This window comes from Asparagus officinalis, chromosome 2 (assembly GCF_001876935.1).
Source record: "Asparagus officinalis chromosome 2, Aspof.V1, whole genome shotgun sequence".
Lineage (NCBI taxonomy): Eukaryota > Viridiplantae > Streptophyta > Magnoliopsida > Asparagales > Asparagaceae > Asparagus > Asparagus officinalis.
In genome coordinates this window covers 15,357,724-15,378,012 of record NC_033795.1, presented here as the reverse complement: position 1 = coordinate 15,378,012, position 20,289 = coordinate 15,357,724, and the positions used below count along the sequence as shown (strand labels likewise).

At 37.0% G+C, this 20,289-nt stretch overlaps 1 protein-coding gene across 2 annotated transcripts in view; it reads left to right on the top strand.

Moving 5' to 3' along the window:
• Window positions 1-7,687, top strand: part of LOC109830370 (histone-lysine N-methyltransferase ASHH1) — a 15,312-nt gene extending 7,625 nt beyond the window's left edge. For both annotated transcript variants that reach the window (XM_020397622.1, XM_020397620.1), the window contains 3 exons: window positions 902-936; window positions 1,223-1,694; window positions 7,213-7,687. In XM_020397622.1, the coding sequence (XP_020253211.1) occupies window positions 902-936; window positions 1,223-1,694; window positions 7,213-7,488 (783 nt within the window). In that variant the 3' untranslated portion in view covers window positions 7,489-7,687. The remainder of the gene's footprint in view (window positions 1-901; window positions 937-1,222; window positions 1,695-7,212) is intronic.

Sequence of the window (20,289 nt, the reverse complement as noted above, 5' to 3'; positions counted from 1 at the left end):
TAATCTCTTTAGATGAGTGATTGAGATGAAGCCACATCATTACCAAGGACCAATTTTGTTTGTTGAATAAAAAACAGTAATGATTAAAACGGAGAAATGCTTCTTGAGTGGGGGAGCAAAGAGTGCATATGTTGAAGGTAGAAGATCATTGACAGATGATAGGACAGCTGCTGAGGAGGATAAGGGTGGTCTTAAATGAACTGAGGCAGGGAGTGGAGGGATGGGGAGAGGGAGGTTCTTCTCATGTTTATCTATATCTTATCGCTTTATATCACTCACTTGTGTTTTTTTATAATTAACTTCGTATATCTCCCATTCTAAGACTTTTACATGTCAACCCTTTTACATTTAAGTTCCCTTTTAGCTTAACATCTTCTAGCAATCATTCTGCCAATCAATAGTCACCAATTACTTCTCTTTAGAAAGGCAGCTGCCTATTTTCAGATCTGATTGTTAAAGTGAAAATAGCTGAGTCTTAATATGTATTCTTAACTGGATCTTTTAAACACTAAACTTTAAGTTTGTGGGAGTAATCTTGTTCAAGCTTAAATTCCCACTTTTCAATCTAATAAATTTAAGTATCACTTTCTGCTACTCCTTACTGTTGGCTTGGTTGTTTTAGATCTTGGATAGCCATGCTTATTTTGCAGTTAGTTTTCAATCTATTATTTCATCATATTATCTCAAGTATTTAATGAATAACAATTTGGTTATTTTGCAGTAGTTTTCAATCTATTATTTCATCATATTATCTTAAGTATTTAATGAATCACAATTTGGCATGTAGTTCCTTCATTGCCAGTTTTACTAGTTTACCTAAGCATGTAGTCCTCGATACGTTTTGCTGTTTTCTTCTGTTTTTCTCATCGTATTTTTTATCCACATCACAATATATTTGCAGGAAGCAACATATGTTTGGGAAGATGATGATGACAGGTAAGATTCAGCCTTTCCATTCATTAGTCAGCAAAAATATTATTATTGTGATTGTCTGAAGGCAATTGTATGATTGCAAATTGTGTTTTCTTTTATGTATTATATATGAATAACTTCAAGATAAATCCTGTAGGAAAATGGCGGAAGGTTTCTAATTAATGATCTATTTCATCTACCAAATCACTGTCCCCCCCCCCTTGCCGCGCCCGCCGCACCCGCCTGCCCAACTTTCCCCCCTCAATTATTGTTGTTTATTGCATATCTTTACTCTTTTCTAAAATGGCAGATACTCCATTGAGAACATTCCACTTTATGATTCTGAGGATGATGAACCAAGTTCACAATTTCTCCAGGCTATTGTTCCCTCAAGAGACGACACAACCATTGAGAACAGTGAAGGTTTCATGAGAAGCACTAGTGGTCATGGGACATTGGTACTTTCTGAATCCGATCCAATTATTGTAGAACCATTGAATTCTGTCCCAATGGAAATGGATATAAGGAAAACTGAAGCAAGAGATGGCAGTGGTTTTTATCCGCATGCTGGAAAAAAAGTTGAGCAGAAAAGTTCACTGGGACCTCGTATACGCAGTAATAGTGCATGTCGGAACTACCAGGAACAATCAAATTCCTTGCCAAAAAGCTCGACACAGTTCCCTGGTGGAAAGTCAAAAAATCAAGCAAGAACACCAGTCGATGTGAAGCTTATTGGTGAGCGCTTGTCAAAGGAAGCTTGCGACGAACTTCTTGCTTATGAGGTACAAACACAACTGAGTTACTCTTCTACTGTGTTGTATATGTAAACTAATTGGATAAAGTTTTTAAGATTCAATCAGTGCCCAAGTGAGTTTAGCCCATAGTTGCATATCCATATTGGTTCCTGACTTGAACTGGAAGCTGTTTATGTTTGTTTAGCTTAAATTTCCCAAACCATGAACTTTGGGGTGTTTTCTATGAAACCATTATACATCATATTATAATATAACATTTATATATATAATATATACTATATATATATATATATATATATATATATATATATATATATATATATATATGGTATTAGAAAAGTGAATCTAAGGCTGGACACACTAGGATCCACGCTAAAAACGCGGTCTAGAATCACTCATTTTCTAAATTTTTTTTCGAATCGTTCCGTTGACTTGATCTTAAACGACGTTCTTAAACCCAAACACCACCAATTTTTGGGGTGAACCCGCGTGTTTTGACCATTCGTTGAGCCGTGCAAAAAGTTCTATTCATTCGAAATCGTTAAAATTGCAGCGAGTGGATAAAGGGTCAAAACACGACGGGTTCACCCCAAAATTGGTGCGTTTGGGTTTAAGAACGTGTAGATCAAGTTCAACGGAGCGGATCGTAAATTTTTTTTTAGAAAATGATGTGATTCTAGGCCACGTTCTTAGGTGGGAGCCTAGGGTAGGGTGTCACCTTAGATTCACTTTTCCCTATATATATATATTTGTTAGAGAAATCTACCATAAATATTTTTTCCTCTAAGCTAGCATGCTTGACCGCACATAGGGTAATTTTTTGTGTGCCTTGTTCTGGAAAATTCCCCCGATGCTCTCCATGCATCTTCTCTACATTACCCTTATGAACTTTGTGTGGATTGATAGATATAAATATTTAATAAGGGTAGTTTAGACCTTTACCGAAGATAATAACATCACTAGCGATAGTTCTTAGGGGTTTTTGCTTTTAGACCCATTTGTTTACTCCCATTTATTTTTAAACCCATGTACTATTATTTGTATCTTTAAGCCCAATTCACATTTTGTATTTATTTTTAAACCCAATCTTCAAAATATAAAAATAAGTGGTTTTGGGTTTAAAGATAAATACAAAAGGTGAATTGGGCTTAAAGATACAAATAATAGTACTTGGGTTTAAAAATAAATGGGAGTAAACAAATGGGTCTAAAAGCAAAAACCCCTAGTTCTTAATAGTTCATGGTACATTTCTGCACACCAAGTTGTTGGCCTAGTGGTAGGCAGTTTGGTCCTTAGACTACCTGCAGCAGGTAGGGATTGGGGGGATATTTGGGTGCAACATGTAGGAAAAAGGAAAGGGAATTGGAAACAGAGGGGAGAGAAAGGGAAAATTTTCCTATGGGTTTTTCTGTAGCGTGGGGCCCACAGAGGCTGCCACAATTTTAAAAAAAAATTAGAAAAATACGTGGGGCCCACAGAGGCTGCCACAATTAAAAAAACAAATTAGAAAAACGCGCGGCCAATCAGACCATGATGCGTGTCGGGCTTGTGCTGGCATCAGCCATGCACGCTGCCACGCGTCATGGTCTGATTGGCCGACATTTTTTGGTTTCTTCCTAATTTTTAAATGCAATTTTGGGAGATAATTATTATAAATTAATTTTTAATTTTTATACCATTATTTTTCATTTTTTAAACTCTATAAATAGAGACTAACTTTGTGTTATTTGGACACCAAATAAAATTTGAGTTTTCTACACCCTATTCTCCTTCTTTTTTGCTTTTTGAAACTAGTTTTTTCATACTTCTTCTTCATGGATCCTTCACAAAACTATCCTAATTTTTCCTACAACTACAACTTTCCTAACCAACCTCAAAATACCCATCCTCAACCTCAACATCCAAATATGCAACGCCCCGAAAATACTCAAAATACGGGGATGCAGCCCAATTTTCAAATGCCCTATATGATGCAACCGAATTTCTGCATGTAATACCCTTATCTTCCTTACGGTTATCCTCCAGTTCCGGGAAGTAGCTATGTTCCCTCCCATATGAATTGTCCTAACACGGAGTCGAGTGACCCAGCGATACCCCGGTTTAGTAGCAGGTCTACAGATTTTCCAGAATTTTTCATCCAAATGTCTTTGGGAAATGTTGGTGGGGATACTCCCCACAGTTTTCTACCTCCAACCCAACAATCAGCAAATAGATCAAGTTATGATAGTTGGACCACCGAAGACAACATACTTTTACTAACTGGTTATTTTCACGTTAGTAATGATAGTGAGTTGGGAAACAACCAAAAGGGTGCAACTTTCTGGGGTAAAATTACACAGTACGTGAATGAGAACGCCAAAAGTGAAAAAGAGAGAACCGCGACTAAGTGCCAGAGTCATTTCAAAGACATCAACAAAAAGATATCCAGTTTCATTGGCTGCTACAGTACTGCATGTAAGGAGAACCGTAGCGGTTGGTCCGATGAAAACTACATATCCAAGGCAAGAGAGTTGTACTTTGAGAAAATGGGTACGACGTTTAATTTGGTGGATGAGTGGAAGATGGTTCGTAATCAACCCAAATATATGACAGGAGGAAATGCATCGGGTAGTAGTGGCTCTAAAAGAAAAAGTAGTGGTGAGGATGTTGAATCATCAACTCCTACCCTTGTACGTCCAGAGGGTAGGGACGTGACAAAGAAGAAAGCTAGAGCTTCCTCTAGTAAAACATCTGTTTTAAGGAAATCGAATGGGGCAATTGAGGAGGACTTATCTAAGCTAGTCAGTGCTCATGAAAAATTTAAAGAGAAAAGATCAAGTACCGCTTCAGCTATGAATGCCCTGGCTCATTCCAAGAATACGGAGATGTGGTTATTCTTGAAAAACAAACCAGATCGTGACGATGAAGATGATGAAGCTTATAATATGTTGAGGAAGAACCTGTTTGGAAAATAAGACCTTCTCAAGAAGTTATGCTTGTGTGTTTTCTTTCTGAAGTTTTTGTGTGCCGTGTGTTTAATTTTGGAGTTGTGTGGGTGCCTATGTTTGTTGAATGTATTAATAAAATTGTTGTTTATGTTTGAATAAAATTGTTGTTTATGTTTCAATAAAGCCGATTGATATTGACTTCTCACTGCATAATAGTACAAAAGATACAATTACTACTCACTGCAAAAACAAACAAATGTTGAATTGACCTTTCACTGCAAAAAATACAAAGGATGAAATGACTACACCTGCATAATAATACAAAATATGAATTGACAACTCTCTGCAGATGCATGCCCTACGACACATGTCTCTGATATTGCATGCCCTACAACACATGTCCCTGCAATTGCATGTGAATTCAATTATTTGAACAACTACCCTTCATTATATAAACTGATCAGATGCACATCATAAGTATACCTATCAACATTTTAAAAATCATATCATCTAATGGATCCTTTCCTAAATGAGTTTAGTCTAGAAGAGTTCAAACAACAATGGAAAATAGAAGAGAAAATACTTGATAGGCAGCAAGAACTTCTTGAAGAATTGCAAAGGAGAAGCGAACAACCACATAAGAGGAAATCCATACATAGAGATCACCATGCAGCGCATGAGAGACTCATGGCCGACTACTTTGTCGAGTCATGCACTTACACTGACGCCCAGTTCCGACGCATGTATCGAATGAAAAGGCCTCTCTTTCTACGAATTGTGGACTCTATATCAAATTACGACGATTACTTCACACAACGGCGCAATAATGCAGGCAAGCTTGGGTTAACGCCTATCCAGAAGTGTACGGCTGCCATACGCATGCTCGCATATGGAGTCGCAGCCGATGCTTGTGATGAGTACGTGAAGATAGGAGAATCCACTGCTATCGAGTGTACTCGCAAGTTTTGCGAAGGGGTAATAGCATTGTTTCAAGATGAATACTTACGACGACCAAATGTGGAAGACTTGCAGAGGTTGCTCCAAGTTGGACAGGAACGTGGATTCCTAGGGATGATTGGAAGTATCGATTGCATGCACTGGCAGTGGAAAGATTGTCCTAAGGCTTGGCAAGGGCAGTTTACTAGTGGACACAAGGGGACAACAACAATTATCCTCGAGGTAGTTGCGTCATATGATTTGTGGATATGACATGCTTTTTTTGGGCTTCCTGGTAGTTTGAATGACATAAATGTACTAGATAGGTCACCGGTTTTTGACGACATTGAGTCGGGTGAAGCTCCAAGGGTAAACTTCACCGTGAATGGGCGGGAGTACAATCTTGCATACTATCTTGCCGACGGAATCTACCCTAAGTGGCCTGTCTTCGTGCAGTCAATTCAAATGCCCTAAGGCAACAAACATCAATTTTTTGCCAAACAACAGGAATCATGCAGGAAGGACGTGGAACGCGCATTCGGGGTACTCCAAGCACGCTTCGCTATTGTCCGCCAACCAGCTAGAATGTGGGATCTTGATGTCTTAGGAAAAATAATGAGGGCGTGCATTATTTTACATAACATGATAGTAGAGGATTAACGAGATACGTATTCGCGAAACTGGGAAAATATCAACTTTGAACCGTCGAACAATTCTAGCTCTACCGCCTCTTTCAATGTTCAAACAGACGTGTTGCCGGAGTTTCAAGTCCATGTTCAACACCGATCTGAGGCAGATAATCAGACTAGAGCGGAACTACGAGATAAGACCCAACATATTCAGCTGAAGAAGGATCTCATCGAGCACATTTGGCAGAAGTTTGGGACAACCTCCGATTAGATTTACCAATTTAGTGTGTGTTTTCTTTAATGTTTTCAATAATTTGGGTGTGTTTGGTTTTCCGTATGCTTAATAAAATCGTGTGTTATTTTATGTCAATTTAAAAATATTATTGAAAATTAAATTAATAATATATATTTAAATATTATATATTATTTATTGAATTATTAATAAATTATAATTATAAATATATGAGTTATACTAATAATAATAATAGTAATATATATGAAATAGGAAAAAAAAATGAATAAATATGGTGGGGTATATATTGAAGTGATGTGGTTATGGTGGGTCCCAAAAAAAGTAAAAAACTTTCTGAAAAACTAGCTGCTACAGAGTTGATAGGGAAATGAAGATTATTAAATTAAATAAAGTGATGTGGCAGGGGGGGAGGAGGTGAAATTTCACCTCCTGCTGGAGATGATCTTAGGCGGGCTTCTGCCTCTTGGCAAGAGTTTGAAACCTGGAAGTGACACTTGTTGGGAGGGGTAGCCACCACCTTTGAGCATAATTAGTCCCATCTCCAATGGGGGGTGGGGACATCTGTGGTTAAAGATAAAAAAAAGGTACATTTCTGCACTTATGGGTTCATAGCAGTGTTCTAATAAATTAAAAAAAAGGTTGTAATTTGTATAAAGCCCCACAAATTTAATGTCAGTTTTGTGAAATTTACTTTTTCCTTTCTAGAGAGACTTTTATTTAAAAAATTCACATTCGATAAGGAACCACTTATGCCGATGGAACCTTCATAAAAAAAAAATTAACTTCTGGTTATCCTGCAGGAAACCAAGAACCAGGCGACCTTGCATCTTGATTCTCTATACAACGAGATAAGGCCAGCCATTGAAGAGCATGAGCGGGACAACCAAGATAGCGTTCCAACCAGTGTTGCTGAGAGATGGATTGAAGCCAGCTGCAGCAAATTGAAAGCAGAGTTCGATCTTTATGCTTCAATTATCAAAAACATTTCCTGCACTCCTCGAAGGCCCAGAGATGATGTGATGTTCAATGGAGATCGCACGGGAGATGGCATGAAGTACTTGGAAAATGGTGGCTGATATTAAATCGTAATTGTTCTTAGGCAGCAGCAATATGAGGGATGGGGGATTTGCCATGAGCACTATTTTCATTTATGTATTCTGTTTTCTTGAAGTTTAAAGAGTGCGGCTTTTGGCTAATGAACGAAGTGAAGAATAATGGTGGGGAGAAAAAAAAAAAAATCATAGAACGATCTTTATATCATTTCAACTTCATATCTGTTGATATCTTTATCCTCCTCCTTTCTTCTCCTCTTTATAAGAAGGCCCCAGCTGTTAGCAGGTTTGGCAAATAGTCAAGGTAGACTATAATCCATATTTTTCAGTTAACAATCCACTTTCGAATGTTTGACAAGTGAAATATTTTGGATTGTAATCATTCAAAAATAAGCTAGGTACATTTATACCCTCTCATGATTTCACAAATGCCCAATGTTTGTTTGCTCGTTCCCTGCGTGCCCAATGTTGGATCCGATGTTGTAAGTTCTCCTTATGAAAACAGATTACATAAGGAGATTAGCTACAATGGACTCGTTTCAAACATCTTACTCTTTTGAAGGACCTGTACTAAACATGAACACTGGGGACTTGTAGCAAAATATGTGAGATCCGGGCACCATGATCTTAACAATCCTATGTTTTAATGCGTTCTTGCTATAATATTCTATGCATTAATTCCTGTAAATTTTTTTTTGACAAACGACTAGCACTAGCCGTACAAAGATTGACCAAGCTTTTTATTGGACAATTTACGTACATAATAAACATTCGACAAAATATCTGTTGTTGAAACTATTAATTTCTCCTTTCTACGGTATGAAACATTCATTTTCTTTGCGTTCTTACAGTTTCCTAGAATTTAACATGGTTTTGAATTTTTTTTAACGACGGTATAAACAAACTCCTTTAGTACAAGCCTGGTCCCTCATCTCACATGGTAGGAGCCTTTCGTGGTAGAAAGCCGTAACCTACTCAAAATGTTCTCAAAGCGGCTTACGAAAAGTCAACTTGAAGTTTACTTATGTGCTTGTCAGTTGGGAAGACTCGGACACATGATACACTAGCTCTAAGAGATGCTATTGAAAGACCAAGTAGATTGATGGTGCCACAAGGTAAAAGACTTAAAAATTAGTTTTAATTTAACACCAACATTACTTCGTTGACTAAACTTATACGCTTAACTATAGGAAGATATATACTATTTGGTAGATGTTGCTTATTCGAAAAGGGCGTCTTATAGTGGAGTTCGATGCCATCTTCGTGAGTTCAGTGATCATGCACCCACAAACTACAAGTAACCATACACATTCGATCCTTACGGACCTCTGTGGAGAGAGCAATATTTGGTTCCTTAGAAGACCATTTCAAAATTCAAGCTTCAAGATATTTTTCCCTTTCAGAACTCAAGTAGACCCTGTAACTTGTTGTTGCATGCTACGTAATTTTATTATTTCAAATGATGGAGACAAACTTACTACACTTGAAAGCGAATGAATCTCTCAAAATCTTTCTCAGGTTGGGAAGACACACTGGGAGCAAAGGGACGAGGAATGAGAGCGGTTGGATAAACGAGAGTCGATAGCTAAGGAGGTGTGGACTAGTAGATGAGTGTAGTGATAGTATGTTTGCAAGTAGGAATTGATACTTTTCAAGACTGTTATTAATATGCAAGAAGAATAGTGTTGCTAATTTAAGACAACATACTAGTAGTCTATGAAAGTTTTCATTTTTGGTGTTATTTTTTTGTGTCTTTCAAACTATAGTTTATATCATTGACTTTATTTATTAGCTACTGTTTAATAATTGAAAATTTTAAGACTCTTAATTATCTTTAAGCTTGATATTTTTTGTTTGAAGAAAATTTTGAAATAAACCCATCAAAAATTTAATCCCAAATTTCGATCCAATCCAAAGTTTATTACAAGAATCGACTCACTTTCTGGCCACGTAGATTCGTGGCTAGAAAGTGGGTCATTTTAAAAAATATCGTAGTCCTAATTAGTCGGGGTTGCCAACCTCGACTAATCAGGACGTCCCCCGCCCCTCATTCATTGTTAGGCCACTAAACTAGTCGGGGTTGGGTGCACAACATGCACAAAATGGTCGGAGTTCCCAATCCCGACCATTTGGTAGAGACCCTCCAGCCCACACTTTGCTGGAAAATCTCTTCTCCTGCTAACACATATCAATCCACAAGTTTAACACCAACTCTCTTGCTACACGTTTATCAATTCATAATCAATTTTAAATACAAATAAACATATATCTTTATATAATTATTACATCTATAACAAATCTTTAACAAGAGTGTAATATTTAATTCACTTACTAAAAATCCAACCATAATCAAGTCACAGTAGCATTTCAAACATAAACATCATAGCATTTTAAACATAAACATCTTTTAAACATAAACATCGTATGAAATATATCGAAATTTAATAAATATTTAGAACTTCTTTTCCTCTCGCTCCCCATCTCCCTCTCCCTCTGCCTCTTCTTCCTTTCCCCCTTCCTCATTCACCTTCAACATGAGCTTGGATGATCTTAACGTCCGGTTGTGTGTGAACTTATGAGTGCATGACATCCTCGTCGACTTGAACCTCTTGTGGACATCCGGCTTGAGCTTGCTGTGAGCCTTTAGCTTCATCATGTGCACGACTTGAGCCCACTCCTGTGTGTCCTCAGACCCGTCGACGCTCATACCCTATGAGTTGTTTCTCACGTCCATCACGATTCGCATGATGCGTCCTTCTAAGAGCGAATTGAATCTTTCCTATGATGCGAACAAATGCGTTCCTCACCCCTGGCACGGTAGTCGATCTCAATGTATCATGTACAATAGAAGCAACCTCATCGAGTTCTTGTACCTATAAGATAAAAAGCGAAAGATGATTATTAGCAAGTGGATGATAATAAAATAATAATCACAAAATAATTGTATATTTTGCTTATACACTTACCAACTCTCTCTTAACTGGACCCTCAGTATGTACTCCTTAAATGCTTTGTTCTCCCGAAATATCCGTCGGTGAGTAATCTCCCAATACCACCGTAAGTACACATATAGTTCTGATGCATCAGCCCTCTCAATCACTACAACATCCTCCCTCAACTCCCAATTCTCAATGTAAGCATGACGAATTATCACTAAATTTTGATGATGTGCTCATTTTCGAGGATTTTGCTCTATTCTTTCTACATGATCTAGAATATGTTGTTGCATTCCAAAATGTCAAAGTAAATGATCGGACATGTGCATTTTGACAATCTCAAAATATATAATCGGTATTTGAGCACACCATATATCTTCACCATCTCTACAAATATCTGACAGTAAAGTTAAAACTAGTTCATAGGGCATCCACTTGACCTATAAAGAAGATGATGTAAAGTTATACATTAGTAACAAATGATGTATTGATTGAATATATTTAGATATTATGATATACTTGTTCATCCTCCGTTTGATCAAGTTCATTCCTATAAAAGTTTTCATGACTCTTTAGGGAGGTTTGCTAATATATGGAGACATTCCATCTATTTGATATACAGAGGTTTAGTATAGATTGAAAATAAATGTATAAAATTACATGTAATCATATCTATTACAAACTAATATACCTACATCCTAACGGAATCTGGCCATCGAGAGCACGGGTCTCCCTCAGATCTGGTGTTCCCAAATGTCATCGCTCCCATGACCATATTTGCAACAAAGTGAAACAACCTTGAATTCTTTATTTTACATGAGTGCCACTTTTGTCATCTCCTTATAGAGATAAGCTAACACTGCACTCCCCCAGGATAACTCTCCACACTCTTCAAGATCCTCAAGAAGTGGCAACCATCTAACATGCACTGAATCCTTAGTGGAATCCAAAAATAGAACAGTGCCGATCATATGAAGTATATATGTGCGACCATAGCTCTTAATGATCTCATCAGTTGCATCGATCAGTATATTAATATAATTATTTCGTAACCGCTTAAGCTTGATCTTACCACCCTTCATATTAGGAGCTTGATCCAGTAATCATTCACACACTCCTATCCAATTAAAGTCATCGGTACCCGTAACAGCATCTCCATCCACTTTGAGGCCAAGTAAAACCCCTACATCCTGCAGAGTAATAGTCGACTCTCCTTAACGCGTGTGAAATGTATTTGTCTCGGACCTCCATCGTTCAATCAATACCGTTAAGAGAGGCCAGTTAAGTCTTACCCATTTTATTTGTGAATATTTAAAAAAGCCTGCTTGATGAACATGATATTGGACCTATGGATCCGTCAAATCCCAACTCGAGCGTGCACGAATATGATCTGAAAGTACCATAGAGGGGGTGTGTGTGAATAGGATAATTACTAATCTAATCCGATTTCGATGCTAAATTAAAACTTATAATGCAATATCCTAGCAATATGATATATAAGAAAGATACGCAAGGATAAGATATGAGATAATAGGCGATAAACTATGAGACAATAGGTATTATAAGAATAGACACAAGAATAATACGCCAAAGCCAAACGCAAACACACAATATGATCACGGAGTTCGGTCTAACACTTGACCTATGTCTCTAATCTTCACCTTGAGGAGCTCTCCACTATCAATCAAAAGTCTACACAACCGGTTTCCAAAGTTCACTGAAAACTTTTACAATACACATGTTGCCAATCCCACAAACCACACTCCTCTAAGTGTTGGAGTACTCGTGTTACTTTTTTCAAGTGTTTGGATTTATCACCTTGTAGGCTGTCTAAAAATCACAATAGATAGCTGATCCCCATCAAAACACCGATGATGGAAGTTACACTCTGTCGACTTCCAGAAGGTTACAATTTGAAGACTTTCACGTAGATCGCTAAAGGTTATAATCTGACGACCTTCACGACAACTGATGGAAGCTCCAATCAAACAGCCTTTATAATCAACATCGGGAGTTACAATCTGACGACTCTCATATATCAGAGAGCTAAAGCAAAGATTACAAAATGACGATCTTTTCAACGCTTCGACAGAAAGAGACTACAAATCGACGGTCTCTTCAAATCAAACTGTGGAAGTCTTCCCCGCACACCAGCATCAAGACGCATCGCGTTCATAGCCACGAACGCAGCTCAACGCATCTCATACCGCAGCTCAACGCAGCTCCAACCGCTGCTCAACGCAACTCCAACCGCTGCTCAACGCAGCTCCAATCGCTATCCAACGCAGCTCTATACCGCTGCCCGACGCAGCTCTATACCGTTGCTCAACCCAACTCCAATCGCTACCCAACACAGCTCCAAGCGCTGCCAGACGCAACTCTATACCGCTACCAAACGCAGCTTCACTCGCTGCGAGACGCAACTCTAACCGTCGCCAGACGCAGCTCGCAAACACTGCGTTCAAACGCAGATTTCATTCCAGAATACAGGGCCTGCGTTTGACTCGTTCAAACACGAGCTGAACGGTTCCAAAACCGTTTCCCACGATCTGAGGGGATCACAACTCCACTCAGGAGTGATTTAAGGGGCGGTTACATCCCATTAGCCTCACTTAGGAGCGAATTAAGGAGGTGGTTACACCCCTTAATCCCCTATAAATAACTAAAAATCAATTCAGTTCAGGGGGTCGGTTGGAACTTCTTGGCAGCGAGAGGATCTTTCATTCTTCGATTGGAGTTTTGGAGATCAGCAACAAGACCTTCTTCATCCTTGGCTTATAACCGACTTTCGGTTAAATCAACTCTTTCATAGAGTTTTAAACTCGTTCAGAGTTCTCCACAACGTCAAATCGTGAGGAGAAGACCACGTTCCAGTGAAATAAGACATCGGATCGTCAACGAGAAGCAAACTCGACGCGAGCATTCGAGAGAGGCATCTCATCGCCACCGTGAAGAACCCAGATTTAAACAAAGGGGAGAATCCAGATCATTCTCCTCTCTTTTGTAATCATGAAATCCAATTATAACTGAGATTAAAGGAATACAAATCAATTTTCCTTCATTGTCTTTTTACTACAAATTTTCCCACAAACACACCTCTCCCTAGGTTTTACTACCAATCCATTCCTCTTAGAATTAACCCTGGTCTTTCTCCAACCACTCCTCTAAGGGTTCTTATGTATTACAACGTATTCAACAATAAGTTCAAATAAGGATTTTGTTCTCTAAATAAGTAAGAACGAATATTAAGTTCTCTCAATGAAAACACTCTCACAACCCAAATATACAATATGTAAAATACTTAAGCTTAAGTGGTTGTGTGCGTAAACAATGAGTAAAAATAAAATCAAACTCAAATAATTCTAGCTTTATATAAATGAGAATCAAAATACAAAATAGCTAGAGTAAGAGTTTAGAAAAACTTCTCTAAGAAAAAAGAGAGATTGAGAATTGAGGATGAACACCTCAACAATAAAATTGAGATCATTCTCTTTGTGAAACTCTTTTTACATAAACAAACACACTTTTGATCTTTAAAAACGTTAAACAAACTACCCAAAACTTCTCCAAAAAAGTCTTGTAAAAAACTAAGACCTGAGGACTATTTATAGCTTAATAAATAAAGCAGCAAAAAAACTAGCCATTACAGAAACAGTACTGATCAGTCGACCGGTTAAAAACATCGGTCGACCGATAAACTAGTCGTTATGTAAAGAAACCAAACAACCCAAAATCGGTCGACTAATAGGAAAAACCAGTCGACTGAAAATACTGTGCTCGGTCGATTGATTATCTTGATCGGTCGACTGATAGGACTATAAAACACAGACTGTAAAAACTTCTCTGGTCGGTCGACCGATGAATAAAATCGGTCGACTTAAAATACTATTCACAAAAACCTGAATTTTGAAAAGTTGATTTTTTAAATTCAAATTAAAATAGCAAATCAACTCAAAAAATAGTAAAACTTGGGAAAATATTTATATATATAAAAATAAACATGTTAGAAAAAGAATTTCTAAAAAATCATTTCCCTTTTGTGAAAATTCATTATTTTGCAAAACGTACCAATATGATTTCATTTAATACTAGAATCAACAAAGATACGAAATCGTTAAACACATGATTCTAATTAAATTATTTCAAACACATTATCTTCCCAAATAGATAAATTTTTAAAACTAATTTATATTTATAGGGTTAAACGTATTTTTGACCGTTTTGCGAAATAACATGTGTTTGTGTAAGATTTGAGCTTTTAAGTATAACACATAAAGTAAACACCTAAACACTATAAACACTATACCCAAGCTAGATTTGCATTAAGCTCTCTCTTGGACGATCCCTAGCTTGGTAGAAGGGATGAAGTACGATGTTGAATATTTGACTTGAATTACGACGGCTTCGCTCCTATTTTCGTCCAACCTCTAATAGGATGTCATCATTGAAGCGCAATCCAACCAACCTCCAACTGAGGATGTTTGTGTAGGATACTAAACAAGCAAATGCAAATACTCGAAAAACATTGTTAGGAATAGTTTGTTAATCATCAAAATCAGATTAGACAATAGGCTCATAAAGATGGGACCTAACATGATCAACAATAGTAATACTTAGGGCCTGTATATATTAAACAGTGTAAATATTCAGTAACAGTAAGAACATTGAAATTTTGAAATGATTGAAAATAATAAAAATATAATTTACCTTTCTAGAGTCTATCTTCACGGATCAGTATCGATCTTGGTCATATAGGACATCATATGTCAATGGACCTGCCTCCATACTGTAAATACTGTACATATAAAAATAAAATGTGTCAGTATTATGGCGTATGATAAATTAGAATTAGAAGTAAATTATAGAATTTATATATATGCATTGACTTACAAAGGAAGTAGAATAAAATTATAAATTAAATAAATTGTACACATTAATTGCTATTTATTTGAATTGGTAGGACAATAAGATCTATTATGGTCCAATTGTCTGCAATATCCACACCTATTTTTCTTTGGAGCTCCTTCCCGTCCTTCATCCATTGTACCTTTTATGCATAATGATCGCGGACATCCAGCTTGTCCCTTATATTCAGAAGGTAACACATGCGGCCTGTTATAGGGTGGTCAGTAACGACTATCTGCAATGAGATAGAAACACTACTTGTATGAATCTCTATAGTGGCTTGATTGATACCACTCAGAAGCATATGTGTAATAAAAAGTATTTGCACCCCCAAATTTCTTGGACGTAACCACTATAACATGTGAACATGGCAATTTTTATAATTGTAGTATGTTACAAGTGCATGCACATTGTGTCCCTCGTAAATTGACTATGTAATTATGACCGTGTTTGTCTGTAACCTGCCATTCATCTATAGTAAATCCAACAATCTTTGTTGATCTCGCCTGCATGACACGAGACCTTACAATCTCTTTATTTTTTGGTGTCAAAACGTTACCTACTTTGCTCCATCCTCTCGCCACTTGACAAAATAGTGATTGAGTCTATAAAATGTCCTCACAACCAACACATGTATAGGCATTTCTTGAGCCCCCTTAAGTACACCGTTGAAGCTTTTAGAATAATTAGTTATCATCATGCAAAACCAATTCCCTCTATCTTTACTTAGTGCCCACCGGTCAACACATTCACTTCCCAAACTACTCTCAATCCAGTCATTTCCCTCGGTTTGACCTTTCCTTTATGTATTCATAAAATAAATTGCATCATAACTTTGTGATTGCTTTTAACTTGTTTGAATTTAACATTTTTTGATTGAGTAATCATTAATAGTATCAACCAATTGGTCCTTAGTCTTGAATAAATCTCTAACTCTGAAAGAGAAGTCATCATCTATTCTATAAGTTAAACTTTGTCCAATGCACATATCTTGTACTGTGGAAGAACGAATCCACTCATCATCTTCAAACTCGTCAGGGGGTGGTTCTTCGTACTCAACATATTCATTATTAACATAAGCCTCATCAGGCCAATCCAGATTCTCTTCAACATCTTTAATCATAAATTGTATGCTATCAATTGGTGCACTATCTTGCTCTTCACCTTCAGAGTCGTTGCTTCTTTTATCCTCTTCAATTGTTGCCCCTCTTAACGGCCTCATATTTTTATAAGGGACTTTATTGTTTGTGACATTTGACATTCTCCCAAATGAAGGTGCACTTAGATATTAAAATTGAGTCCGCTCTATTTCACTCGAAGAAGAAAGAAAACCATCAGACTCAACTCCCCAATCTAACATGCGTGAGAATTCTCTTAGAGGTTTAAATATTTGGCACGAACTACGTAGTAACTTTTTAATAAATAATTCTACCGTTGGTTGCGACTTGCTCAAATTAAACATAATACTCATATGATGATCGTTTGAGATCTCAACTGTGGACGTTCTATCAAACAAATTAAACATAATACTCATATGATGATCGTTTGAGATCTCAACTGTGGACGTTCTATCAAAAGTTATGGGCCAATTGCAATATGATGATCGTTTGAGATCTCAACTGTGGACGTTCTATCAAAAGTTATGGGCCAATTGCATATTATTTTTAGTCAGTACTCTCGTGGGTCAATTTTCATAACTCGACGTAATTCCTTAATCAAGTCACAGTAACTATATGATTCTGAAATCATTAATGGTGTCGTTACCCCTCCGACATATATTGGCATATTATTCATACCATAATTAATTTTCCTACCATAAGAGTAAACAATAAAAATCATATTGTTCAACCTATGCAAAAGAAAATTATATCATTTAAATGAATTAAAAAAAAAGTTATTAGGGCATTGAATAAGAGAGGAAAATCCAAGATGCAAATAATCTCATATAATTTTGATCAAAAACTCTAAACCCAAAATAAAAATCCTAAACCCTAGAAATAAGCATTCTATGCCCTAGAAGTTTAATTTTAATTACAACAATCAACACACAAAGCATTCGAACCACCACAAAGATAATGACTGATAATAAATTTCAAACCCTAGAAATTGAATTTTGATAGAAAACCCTAAATTTTTACATGTTAAAAGAGGAGAGAAGGAAGATAAATTACTCTAGAGATCTTAAGCAAACTTTCACGATGAATTTTGGCCACAAAATAGGATTAGGAGAAGCGGATAGGCGGCTTGAGATGTTGAGATCGGAGTTAAAGAGGGAGAAAATCAGGATTTTGGGGAAGGGGTTCGGTCCGTATATATAAGGGGGACATGACCCACCATAAATAGTCGGGATCAACAACCCTGACTATTTCATGACTAGCCCCTTCCCGATTTTCAGGTTGGGGAGTTTCTGCTAAATAGTCGGGGTTAGCAACACCGGCTATTTCATGAGTTGTTGCGACTCTCTGCTAAATGGTCGTGGTTGGGAACCCTGACCATTTCGACTTGGCGCTGCGAAATGGTCGAGGTTTCCAACCCTAATTATTTTATGCAATGACAAAATTAGTCAGGGTTGTGAACCCCGACTTGTTTAGTGGCCTAATCACGAGGGGGGGGGGTCCTACTTAGTCGAGGTTGGCAACCATGACTAATTAGGTCCGCTCCGTGATTTTTTTTAAATGACCCACTTTCTGGTCACAAAGCTGACGTGGTCAGAAAGTGGGTCGATTCTTGTAATAAACTTAGGAATGTAATAAACTTAGGATAGGGTGGAAATTTGAGATTAAACTTGTGAATGAGTTTATTTCAAAAATTTCTTCTATTTTTTTTCATAAGTAGGAATGGATGAAGTTGTAGGAAATGTTGAACAATGCGACCAATTAAGCCAACAAAAGAGGAAGCAATTAAGTTGTTTCCAGAGGAGTTCCTAACGTATGATGGAAGCCACAATATGGTCCAAATCATTACTATTATTTTTGACGGAACTAGTTCTTGAGGCGTGCAAAATTGACAAGGGGTTTCAAAGCACTTGTAGTTCTTGCTGCTGCATGACGTGTTAATGAGGAGCAACGCACAAACATTACTGATACTGATGTCTATAATCACTCCAAGGACCATCAAGACAAGGCAGGCGGGCTAGAATTCAAAAGCCGAAAGAGATGAATGGCGTTGGATGGGATGAAGAGAAGAAGATCATCAAATATGAAACAATGAGTACACCACATAAATTGAGGTAAGCTCCATCCTTGCATTCTCAAATTTTATCCTCTTGCGTTTTGAATTTTTAAGGCTCGTATTCTGAATCATGCATGCAAATGCTATATTCTGAGTCATGCATGGAGGATCACGTACGCACGCATTCTGATCCTTGCCTAATCATGCAAATGTTACATAATAATTAATTCTTGCAGTACTCTTGAGTTTTGTAGGCAAACCCAAGGAATTAATGAACCATTTCATTAACAAACCGATTCAATTCTATGAAGAAATAATGAGATTGATCTGTGGCAACGACCATGCGCGCAATCAACAAAAAAGTATACGAGGGACTATATTGATGAGGCCATGCATGGAAGATGGTACATGTCATGAAGGTAATATTATGTATACATCGACGATAATGATACATGCATGCAGTTCGCCATCAAGATGCTACATCCTCTCGGTCCGTGCCAACACAATCTTCGAATCATTCTCTGAGTACATCAACAATTCAAGCTTCTAGTTCTAGGGCAAAAACTAAAGTTAGAAGCATTAATTAAGAAAATACAAGGTCTACAATTTGAGATGATGTCCGAGATAACTAAAGAGACTCATGGAGTTGCGGAGGTCATGTCGATGAAAGAGCATCCCACGTGATAGGAGTTGGAACAACTTATTTGGTTTCAATCAACTACTTGACCATACAAGGCGTGTGACTATTTGATGCATGGAACACTCTTCCATTGCTATATATATTCTGTTATTGAGAAAATCTGTGGAACAAAAAATGATTTCGATCCGTAACCTCTTGAAAAAAATATGAGTAAACTAGCTAGATTGGGTTAGCACATGCTTTTTATGCTTCACAATTTCAAATGTTTTATGTTCTTGCCTTTGGGCTTATAAACATTGGGACTGTAATAGCTTTAGGTAATATGGTTAGGTCTTCTTTTTTAATTATCTAGTTTTTATGTTTGTCCCATGCATTTTTATTACCTAAAGTCTTTGACTGTTTATGTGCGTATATGAGTGCATCCTTGTTAGTTTCAGTGTTCATGAATTACCTTTGATGATATGATATTTATGAATGTATAAAATGGCGGAAAAAGTTTCTTCATTTTTTTTCCTTATTGTGCAAGAATGTACCAGGCTTCAAAGTTGGGAAGCTCTAAGAAGAAATTCTTGTAATATGTTGTAGTTTTCAAAGATGAAATGGGTCCAGAATGTATTTATCATTGTTGGAATGATTTGATTAATAGATATCTTGTGTGAATAAAATGATTATATTTATTTAATTTTATTATTTGTTCTATTTTTTACTGAATTTTATAGAATTTTTAAGTGTTGCATAGGTGCAGTTGCAAATGCACTATTGCATTAGAAACAAACACATGGAACTGCAATCACATCCTTGAGTTGCAACGTCCTAGAAACTAAACAAACAATTGCAACTGCAGTTGCATGCAACACCAATTGCAACACTCTCAGTTGCATATAGGCGACAATTACAATCTATCAAACACACTCCTAATGAGGGAGGCAATAGACCAAATGTCATATCTTCCACATTTTTTCATAATTTCTAATTTTATCCCTAAATAAACAATTTTTTCTATAAGCAAAAATTGGATTGTGTTTTTAACATCTGTGAAGTTTGTGCACCGGGATGCAAATAAGGTTGCTCATCATTTGGCGATATATGATCGTTGGTCTAAGATAGCTAGATTTTGCTTAGAAGAAGTTCCTCCAGAGCTTTTGTCTTTGATTTTTTGGATGATATATCTAC